Source organism: Falco peregrinus, chromosome Z (assembly GCF_023634155.1).
Source record: "Falco peregrinus isolate bFalPer1 chromosome Z, bFalPer1.pri, whole genome shotgun sequence".
NCBI classification, from domain to species: domain Eukaryota; kingdom Metazoa; phylum Chordata; class Aves; order Falconiformes; family Falconidae; genus Falco; species Falco peregrinus.
In genome coordinates, this window is record NC_073739.1 from 24,731,075 (window position 1) to 24,742,435 (window position 11,361).

Here is an 11,361-nt window from a genome sequence, read left to right on the forward strand (position 1 = left end):
TCACCTATGTTCTAGAAATATTTTACCTCTTCCTCCAAGAAAAGTGTTCTATATTGCTTAGCAATAGCCTGGTCATAGATTACACCACCCATCTGCCTTATGTCATCTAACCAATTACAGTCTCTCCAGTACTGGCTAGTAACAGACATAGGGAAAAAAAAAAAAAGAAAAAAAGAAAAAAACACCAAGCAACAACATTAAAAAAACCACCAAGTATGTGTTTAGGCTGGTTCTTCAATTGGTATATACTGCCAGTCTCTAGCAGTTAGATATAAACTTCCAATTTGGAAGTCATGTTATATTTCATATTTCTAAGATGCACCTTTCATTTAAATTATACTTTAAACCTTCAAATATCTACAATAACAAGTTCTGCCATTTTACTGTTTATTATGTGACAAAACACTTTTCTTTGTAAACCAATTTACCTACTTCCTGTGTCATAAGAAATATTTTGTTCCCTGATCATCTTCAAATGATGATTTCGCATGTTGCAATACACTTCCAGCAACTATTTATTTTTAAGCTGGAGGGTTTGAGCCTAGGACTCTGAGGAGCAGCGATTTTTACAGTCTGTTAAAGTATGTTACTTTAACTTTGAAGGTAGATATTCTGTAATTTGGAGAAATAAATCTTTAGAGAGACCTCCCATTGTGGAATTTAACAGGAATTAATAAAGACAAACCTGCTTTCTTTTCTGAAGACTATGAGATGCATCATGCCTGTCTTTAAAGCATTTAAACATGCCATGTACTAACTCAACTTGAATGCAAAACATGAAATAAAAAGCTACAGTTAGGAACATGCAACTATGACCCCATGCAGTACTCTAACACTGACAGGCAACCAAATATTCTGAGATTTTAAAGATATTTTCAGTTTCTGTTGTGAGATTCATCAGCCATGAGACTTAACTTTAAGAAACAAGTGTCACAACTAGAAATGTACTTCAGTTTTCAGTCAGTATGAAAGTAGGTGTTAGGAACCCATTATAAGTAGAACATTTCACATGGATCCCAATTATGCAAAAGCTAGATCTATTTTCATTGCATATTCACCTTTTCTCCTTACTCATTTTAAGTAGACAATGCTGGGAACACAGTATTCAATAATAAAAATATTTTAAAATATGAGCTAAATAAGGAGAATATTGCAACTCTTCAAGACAGTTAACATACAAAAATAAACTGAGTTTCAACATTTTTAGAAGACTACCAACTTAACACAGCCCAACTTCAAACAAAAATGCCAAACAGTACAAAACAGCAAAGTTATGCTAATACTGTTTCATCTTATTGATTGCTAGTAACAGATGTTGACTAGTAAAACAGATTTGTAGCTTGTTACAGGCAGCATTAAATAGGTCTAATTAAAACACACAGGTCCTCCTCATTACTAGAAACTACTCAAAACAGTATTTTGTGTTAAAATAGGTTTGAAAATTGTCCACAGATTTGGGAGTGAGGAGGGCTTTTGGTTTTTTTTTTCTTCAGTCTGAGCAGAGATACACCAATTTTACCTTAACCAATGATGTCTGAAATTTTGTAATCTAAATAGCTTTGTAGATACTGGATAGTGCAATTTGGCTAGCTGCACAATTCATAAATGTCAGCAGACCTCCCCCTGGCTTTAGACCATCAAGTCTCATCAGCAATCCTGACCAAAGACTTTTGAGCCCTGCCTAACTGCACAGCAAACTGTAGGTACGCCATCTGGATAAGTATGTCTTAGTCCAAGTGAATATCATTAAAGGATGCTTTGTCAATCTACCTACTTGTTTTAATGCAGGAAAATGCAATGTAAAGTTACATGACTCACCTGGTCTATACAACCAGTGAATAAGTTTATAACAACTTTGGTATAAACATCTTTCATTTCTCTCTGCTTTTATGTATTGATAAGTGTGTGCAAATCAAGATTTTAATAACAAGCAAGAAAGGTAACCCTGCTACCCTGCTGTTACTGTACAGCAAATCAACTATTTCTACAAGAAGTGCAAAGTATCAACAAATCCAACAGTATCAAAAGTAGCTACAGCTGCACCAGTAGAAGAATGTCATGAGCAGTGCATGTGGTCACCATCCCCATAGTTATATAGGGTTGAACTTCACCAACAAAACCTGAGGCCAGCACAGATCAGCACACCATCTTCCCATATGGAACAAAAATTGTCCATACCTGCTAGCTGCACTGAGCAACCTGCCTACTACCAGCACATGAACCAGCTACATAAAAAGTTCCTTATGCTTCAGTCAGCCTGGACCCTTGAGCAGTTTTCATGCCCCAGATACTCCAAAACAGTTTGCTTTCCCACTGCCCTCTGCTTGTCCTTCTCTGCTTCTGACGCTGATGTGATCTGTAGCAAGGACTCTCTCCAGAAAGGAGCATACTGCCACTCGGCACATGGAGGGAAGTCCAGTAACACAATGAAAGATCAAGCTGCTTTATTCAGTGGAAGTGGAGAATGGGCAGCTTCTCCCATCTAAGCAGTGTACATTGCAGAAAAAATAACAGTTGCGACCTTCATTTCCTCAGCGAACGCTCATGCTTTTCTAAACGCAGTTGCTTTCAACAGGCCACTAAAGATCATTTCTTCAGGAAAAGGACAGCTAGCTCAAATAATTGAAGTGGAAGCATGACAGGCCCACAGACGAGGAAGCCTCATGGAAGCAGGCATGCAGAGAAATCCACATAAGAGACTTCTGAGGCTAGGTCAGCTGGAACTTGATTATTTGTATCCAGACTCAGCCAGCAGCCACCAAGTGCTTGGTTCAAAACCAGCCAAAGCCCATTCTCCTTCTCACCCACATGAAAAAACAGAAGACCACAAAGCAGCTGGCAGTGTCCTGCATAAGAGTCTCTGGTACACCGATGAGCTGCGGTGAAGAAAGCAGAGTACCACAACGAACAGAGGGATCCCCACCTCTCCACAGGATGTGGAATTCAAGCCAAGATTGCTGCCTATACAGATTTACTACAGTAAGCTAAAGCTTTGAGGAAACTGGACTCAAATCTTGTTTTCAGGCTGCACTGAATAGCAGGCATCTTAATTTTCTGCACCAGTCTTGTTGCAACTATTTCCAGGTACAACTTCACAAATCACTTACCAACTTCACTAAAATCTTCATATAAACCTCTGATTGGATGCCAGCATACTAAGATGGTAAGACCAGAAAGCATTCTCTGTACACTGTTAAGATTATTGTAAAGGTGAACAGAGCATATTAAATGTAGAATTAAATGGTCACCTCCTGTACTGAAAAAGCAAGCAGGTAAAAGTTAGAAATGCAACTTCATGTAGCATCTAATATCCAAACACACTGTTTCAGCATGTACTCACATTTCAAGGCAGGACACAGAACAAACCACCAAGCATACAACGTATTGGTCAAAAGGACAAGTTAAGGTTTCAAGTCTTTATTAATCTGGGCAGAAGGCTTACGGGCATTTGTGATGATGAAAAGTATATAAGTAACCTTGTTGATTTCCTAATTTTGAAGTACCATTCAAAACAGGCTCATTTTACTGACACACTGGAATTCTTCTGAATTAACTGAGCTACCAAACAAAAGTCTGTTCTCTAAAAGATAAGAAAGTTCTATTCCAAAGATGCAGCAGCCTGACAAATAGATTCTAAAAATCTGATGGATTTCCACATTCTGTTTTACTAGAGGCAGCAGTAACAGGAGTGTTTAATGTACTATTATCCTAGACTTAAGTTTCACGTAATTTAAGAAGAAAAATATAAGACATGCTGTTAGGAACCAATCTGACACCATCATCAGCGATCTGAAGGCAAGGAGAAAGGAAAGGGAGATTGAGACAAATCTAGAAGTATTCCCTGTTTAAAGTCAATCAACCTGAAAAATGGTCACTACTAGTTTGGTTGATATGTTTCAGGTTCATTTCATTTTTGATTCCCCTCCCTGCCCTATACTGAATCTTTACTTAAATGGCTAGCAGTGCAAAACTGAGGCACTGCTTACATGGTATTAAGAGTATGAGCATTTCAATAATACTTATTTTTATTTGAACAAATCAAAAGTCAAAATAACAAAACTCTGTCTCAGACAAAAAAAAGGTCACCTAAGAGAAAACTAGGAAACTTACTTTGTTTAGTTCATAGAGTTTAAGCTAGGCATTGACTCTAGGTAGCAGAAGGAATTACTCGTTTATAGGTGGCGTTACTACGTTTCTGAAAAACACATTTCACTCAACATTTTTCACCATATTTAAAGACTGTAATTGAAGGAGGCTATCAGCTTCTACTTGACTGCTGCTTAGCCAAAACTTTATTGCTTGCACATCTTGTGTAAAGACAAATAACACTCTGAAAATCAGCAAGTACAAAGAATTGTTACTGACCTGTAATTATGTTCACAAACAGCCCCTCCTTCTTTACAAGGTACTAGAAGCTTAGCAGAAGAATTCCTAAGTTTTCATTATCTTAAGCTCATAATTATTTCCACAACACTCAAGGGCTTTTAGAGTGAACTTAGTAAGTGTTGTTAATAGGGGTTTGTTTGTTTAAATAAGTCAATGTTTCAAATCCAGGAAAATGATGTTTCCTTCTGTGGATTTCTTCACTCAACAGTCATTCTTCTCTGATGTCATTGCCTACACTCTCGAATTACCAAATTTTGATTTAGTCAAACAAGAATGTCCACTAAATTTAGGTCAAGCTGACCCACACTCCCAAGTACCCACCATCTCAAGTCCTCAAAACTGATGAATGAAAGGACTGCTAATCAAGGGAGTCAATCTTGGGAAACAAAGAACAGATAATGATAAGAACACCACTAAGTAAATTATGCAGAAAGAAGTCTCCAAGTTAGAAAGTTCTGGCCATTAGAGGAGACAAGCCAATATTGCATTCCTCAGAAAACTAGTTGAAAGTAGGACAAAGGTAATTGTGGTAATGACAGATCGAAACCTCCAACTCAAACAGCTTCCCCTATCCTCCCCTCCCCACACACCCCCAACCCACCCCTGGCTGAAGGAGGGCAAAGCCCCGCTTGGGGAGCATGGGGAGCATGTGCAGTCGGTAAAAGGCTTCAGCAGCGCTGTCTGAGGTGCGCGCTGATCTGCATGGGAAGTGGGAAACTAGTACCAGCCCTGAGCATGACAACGCACACGCCATGTACTATGGATATGCCGGTGCTCTATGGTATATAATGCGTGCCCTCGAGCAGCTTGCTGTGCACGCTGGGAGGAAAGATCCCCGGTGCACCCAGCGCTGCGATACACCCGTGTCAGCTTTCTAAACTGCCATTTGATTTCAAGAGTTTTCCTGGCTACACTTTTTGGCAACAATGTGATACTCATTAAAAGTCACTGTGCCCACAATGTTTCAGTGCTCAGATGTCAGAAAATTACAACTTCAAAGTTACGTACAACCTTAACTGCCACTATTTACATTTGGAGTAAAGCAAATAAATACCTGATTGTGCTGCTTCCAATACTTCCGCACACAGAAGTCCCGTTCCTTGTTATACAACATAGGTCTAAAACTCCTTAATGAGCTCATAAAAATACACCGAACATGCAGCAGCAAAACGTGTGTATTTATAATCCATGTAAGCCATTGATTTCAACTATTTTACCATGGCAAGACACCTAGCAAAACTCTGGCTGGAAAAGGTGTGTATAGCGTATCAGGAGCTTTTTCAAAACAGGAAGCGTACATGTCGACGCTGGAGGGAGCTGAGGTTTGCACGGCACAGAACTGGGGCACAGTAACTACCAAGCATGGGCTGATATGCTGCAGTTACAGCCAGTCAATGGAGACTCCGAGGTCACTGACAGTAGTGCTTCCTTACAGCAGGGGAAGTACTGCTTCAGCAGTACCAGAGTAAAGTTCACAAGGCACCTTTGTTCAACATACAGATTCAAAGAACTGCTGGTGTTTCTGCCATGTATTTGGTCCCAATTTCCTGCTGTTACCACTCCACCCCACCATGATTCATATTTTGGCCAGGTAGTACTATTATTAAATTATTGGCAAGCTCAGATCAAGTAACACTCCATACTGCAATAATCACTGCTTGTGCCATTTGTGCAGAAGTATTTGATGTATTGTGTAGATGCCTTGAAAACACGAATCCAGTAAAGGAGTTTTAGCAGTACCACCAACAGCCAGGCCAAGAAATGCTTTGCAGGAAGAACACTGGAAACAAAAGAACAAGCTAGCTGCTTCTAGAGAAACTGTACTTGATCACCTACCTCTGTTCAATGCAATGCAACCTGTGAGCCCATAAAAGCAGTTAACACACATGAGAAGATCAGAGTAAGCTTCAAATAATGGTGGGCAAGGGCTGGAGGGGCGGGGGGGGGGGGGGAACCAAGCTATGTGGAAGTAGTTAAGAGGAAAAAGCTCATCCAAAGCACTGCCTATCAGGTACTGACAGAGGATGCCACATTGTGTTGATGTTTTCCCTTGCTCAGGCATAAAATTAACTCAAAATAAACTTATATATGAAGCCTACAAAAGGCCATATATTTCTGAAGCAAGATACTCTTACAAACAAATCCTCCACTTAATTTTTTTTAAACCGGATTTTTAATGTGTGCCATGCATGCTTAGGCGTGAATCTACCAAGATTCAGATGCAGAAGAAATATTCCACAAGCTTCTGTAAATGAACAAATTTTATGAGTATATCCTAACTCAAGGTAAAGTTAGTTGAGAAAACAAGCCATGTTAGGCTGTTTATTTTCTTCTCTTTGGGTCCAAAACACAGAATAGATTCATATAGGCTCATCAGTATTTGGTATTCACCTGTATACAGTAGCACAGGTTCTTCAAGATAAGCTGCTTATGGACTTATTCTACTTCAGACTGCATTTCAATGTAGTTTTCATTTAGTAGTTATCATTTAGTTCGCAAATCGCTTGTACCTGACACTCGCTGCATGGGAGTGGCAGAGGACTAACCACCACTCTGCACCTCTCTCCACTGTACAATAACACAAGATGTCTCAGAGAATTCTGTGTTATTACAGACAAAAACAATACACTCAACCATTTTTCCACCATACTCTACTAGAAGACTCTTATACAATGATTTTTACTTACAAGTGGTATAATAATAATATCAAAATGCACCTAAGTCTATTCCTCCACCTTGAGCTCATCTCTGCACAATGTTGTAATATTGTTCCTAGCCTAAGACATGATGCTAGGGCACACCATGTCCCAAGACATGTTCTGAGACAGGAGCATCCTATGGCTAGGAACTGGCTCAGAGAGAAAGGTAGAGCTTGTGTTAAGGCCATTGTAAGAATAATATACACCTCACAAACAGGCAGGATCCATAAAGATATATGCAGGAATTACAGAGGAGAGGTTAGTAAGTACTGATCTCCATGTATTATAGGTACCTAACCTTCCCAAAATTAATAGGGAGTTCAGTTCTACGGCAACATACACATCTTCTGATATTATGATTTAAATGCACCACCAATGATGACAAGGCTATAAATCACTTCAGCTCAGGTTCTACTAGCTGCCATGATGCCACCTTACCATGGATAGGTGTGGATAACATTCACCGTAAAACTGACTACTGATGCCAGCTTTTGCAAACCCAACACCTAAAAAGACACAATGCCACTAACTGCCTCCCAAGCCTGACCACATAGGCATGTGCCTATGGATATTCACCCACCTTCGGAGATCTTGTCCAAAAATTATTTCTGCAAGACACTTCTGTTGGCATTCTTGAACAACTATCTGCCTGAACTATCAAACCAGAAAGCAAACTCCAGAAGGACAACTCCTGACTACACCTGAAATAAGCTTGAAAGAAAGCAGGTGCACAAGACCGAGTCTGATGCAAAGTACCTCAAGACCACGCAAAGAGAAGGGGCCTTGTCTGGAAGAGAAAGTGGAAATGAAAGTGGAACAGCAATCCTAAAAATGTATTTTATTACTGGTATTAGGTACCATGACACTTTAGGTGAATGCAGACCGAAAGGCACTGACAGCTGAAAAACTCCAGTTCTAACACTGGCAGAAATTAAACAAAAGCCCAGATAAATGCTCACAAGCTAAACAGGAGACTGCTTCCAGAGGTACCTACTTCTCTCCTCTGAGCTTAGTGTAAGCCACATAGGTCAGGAAAAAGCAGGTGATCAACATGCAGCTTCTGGGACACAAAAGGGGGTGCATGTTAACAGAACCACAAAGCTGCGAAATTAGCACACTGTCAGAAAGAGGCACAAAGTGAATCATTCCAATAATTTGTGAAAAAGTTTAAATTCCGTTTTCTAAGCAAAAAAAGTTCTGACTTTTGTCATCAGGAAAGAGAATGGCTTCTTAAATCTACAGGCAGATGGTGCTGCCATAGTTTTTCTCAAGAACACCTTGAAGTTTCTACATCTGTGGCTAGTTTCACTTACAGTACACTGAGTTCTGGCAACAGGGCCCAGACACAATTCATTGTCAGCTGAGGAGGATTAAAGCTGTTCCTTTCAAGTATTTCTGGTGGCTTCTACTCCACTCTTAATCTTTCACATTTACTTTAAACTAGTGTTATAGGCTCTGAAAGCATCTGCTAGGTTGTCAGAGGTTTCCCAGTTCTAACAAAGTGAAAAATTTCTACCCTATGGGCAGCAAGAGGAAATGACAAGATCAAACCAATTTAATCTGTAACTTCCTCAAAGAATAAAGTAGTAAGAAAGAAGGTAACTGTTCACCCAAAGGAAGGGCCAAAACGTTGACAGGCAGAGGATTCTCCAGTGACAGTCAGCAGCCTCAAAGAAACTGACATATGGACAAGATGAGTGAATACTGACAGACTGTTCTAGAAGACCAAGGGGAGGGAGGAGGACGGAAGGAGAAGTGTTTGCCTCTAGCTGACTATATCACATAGAAGGAAGAGGTGTAACAACTGATTAAGGTACTAAACCCTTGGTTACAAGGGAGAAGACCATGTTACATCGCACACCAGTGTTACACTGTAGGACAGACAAGAATTTCAACCGCATGATACTGACAACACAAGACAAAACATGCCTAATAGATCTTCCCTGTTCGGTCTAGTATTTTGAACCAAAACGTTAACATTTAAAAAAAAAAAAAAAGAAAAACAACCCCTCATGTATGAGCTTTCCTGTTCTAGACTTTACCTGGATTAAACTCAACTGGCGCTATAAAGACACATGAAGTGATCTCATATAAGATATCACCATATCACCAAAGCAGCACTTTTTACAAGTGTCACACATGGCATTATTCTCCTGCTGGAGTTACATATTGAACAGATACAGCTGCTTTAGCCAGCTTTGTGATGTTTTCTCCTCTTAAGCTTTCCCACTCTCTTAGTTCCTACAAAAACTAGTGGCTGACCTCTGAACTGTAACTTGAAGGAACAAAGGCTGAACAGATCTGCACTCTTTCTCTGCCTTATATAGTCGAGGTTTTTATCTTTACCGTTTACAAAACACTATCAGCTATTACTTTTACATTACACGAAAAATTAGTTATTCTGTCAAAGGTAACTGTTCCTTTCTAAATATGCCTTTTGAGCTCTTCTGTTTCCTTGAAGCCTCTAAACACTTTTGGGTCCACTATTTTAAGAAAGCTATTTATACACAGCAGTATTCTGCCATTCTGCACTGCATGCCATGTGGTCTCTGAAATACTTTTTTCTTCTCATGGTTAAACAATTCTTATTAGAACACGACCACGACACACAGCTTTTGAATTTCTCTCCCATACGTACAACAAAGGAAAGGGAGGAACTACATAGCTGCTTACTTCAACCATGCGGTGCAGTTAGTTATCAGGCCGTTACGGCTGCAAAGCGAGGTTTAGCGGAAAGGAAAGCTGTAACATGAAGTCAGTATTTCTCTAAACCTACCTGTTGATGCCATAGCCGAGGTCTACCCTCGAGCTGCCACCTCTTCTCCCTCCCCAGTCCCGGTCTCACGGTGCAAAGTGAGCCCCGCACTCCCCCAGCCACTGCCCGCCGCGGTCCCGCGGAGGGCGGCCGCTCAGCGGAGCCCCCAGCCCGTCCCGCCCGCCGCCGCTCCGTGCCGCCCCCGGCCGGGCGGGCGAGCTGCGCCCGGCTCCCCGGTCCCGCGCCGCGCCGAGCCGGCAGCAGCGCCGCCCAGAGGCGGCACCGCTGTCCCCCGCCCCAACGGCCCGGCAGCCGCGGCACCTCACCGGCGCCCCGGGGGGGGCAGCCGCACCGCCGCGCTCCGGCACCCCCCCGGGCAGGGGGCGCGGGGGCCTCCGGCGGCACTGCCGCCGTCCCCGCCACCTCCGCCACCGCCCCGGCGGCCTGGGCGCTCGCCCACCCGCCGCGCCCCGCTCACCTTGGGGAAGGTGCCCTCCCGTCGCGGGCTCTTCGGGTGGTCGAAGTGGCCGCGGTCCAGCATCAGGTAGAGGGAGAAGATCACCACGCAGAAGACCGCGCTACCGAACACCGTGAACTGCCGGCTCAGCTTCATCTCCGCGGCCGCCCGGCCGGCCCCGCCGCCGCCGCGCTCCTCCCGCCGCGGCCGGCGCTCCCGGGCCCCGCTCGCCGCCCCGCGCCCGCAGGTGAAAGTTCTCCCGCCGCGGCGGGCGGCGAGGACCCCCGGCGGCGGCGCCCCCGGCGCGGGGCAGCCCCAAGTCTTCTCCGGAGAAGTGCGAGAAGTTGCCCCCCGCCGCCCGCCGCGCCGGGGCGAGGAGCCCTGCCGAGACCCCGCCGCCGCGCCGAGAGCCGGGCCGAGAGTTTCCGGGAGCGGATCGGGTTCCCGGGCAGGCTGGCGCCCCGCGGGGAAGTGGCGGCGGCAGCGCTGCGGGGCCGACCGAGCGCCGCTGCTCTCCCCCCCCCGCCCCTTCCTCCCCCTCCGGCCGCCTCACGAGCCGCTCCGCTCCTCCGCGTTGCCTGCCAACGGCGCCGGAGTCTGGCACCTCCTCCCCCGCCCGGCGGCCAGAGCGCTGCCGCCGCCGCTGCCGCCGCCACCGGAGCGCCGCGGGCCGCCGCGCACACGCTCCGCGCCGAAGGAGCCCCCGCCCGCCCGCGCCGGCCGCCGCCGGAGAGCCGCGCTCCACCCCCGCGCGCCCGGGCGGTGCCGCGCGCGAGTCACGGGCGCGGCGCCGCCCCCACCGGCCCGCGCGCCGCCCCAGCGCCGCTGAGGGAGCGCGCGCGGCGGCCGTGGGGGTCGCCGCCGCCTCCGGGCGCCCGGCGGCAGAGGGAGCCGCGCGCCGCCCCCGCCCCCCCCCGCCGCCGGGGGAGGGGGCAGGGGGGAGGGGGGAGGGGGCAGGGCCCGCGCTGCCGCCCGCTCGGCGCGGCGGGGCCGGCCTGCGGCTGCCTCCCAGCGGGCGGCGGCGGCTCGGAGGCGCTGCTCACGGGTCCCGCCGCCGCCGCCTT

The 11,361-nt window shown here is 45.4% G+C and overlaps 1 protein-coding gene across 2 annotated transcripts in view; it reads right to left on the reverse strand.

Annotated features, from left to right (window-relative positions):
- The window catches only part of MAN2A1 (mannosidase alpha class 2A member 1), a 127,800-nt gene extending 117,204 nt beyond the window's left edge, over nt 1–10,596 (reverse strand). Inside the window, exon 1 of one of the 2 annotated variants that reach the window (XM_055790276.1) lies at nt 10,319–10,596. In XM_055790276.1, coding sequence (XP_055646251.1) covers nt 10,319–10,453 — 135 coding nt within the window. In that variant the 5' untranslated portion in view covers nt 10,454–10,596. Of the gene's footprint in view, nt 1–9,861; nt 9,882–10,318 lie in introns of those variants that run through there. The other variant, XM_055790277.1, reaches the window with a different exon arrangement.
- Between the last annotated feature and the right edge of the window lie 765 nt (nt 10,597–11,361).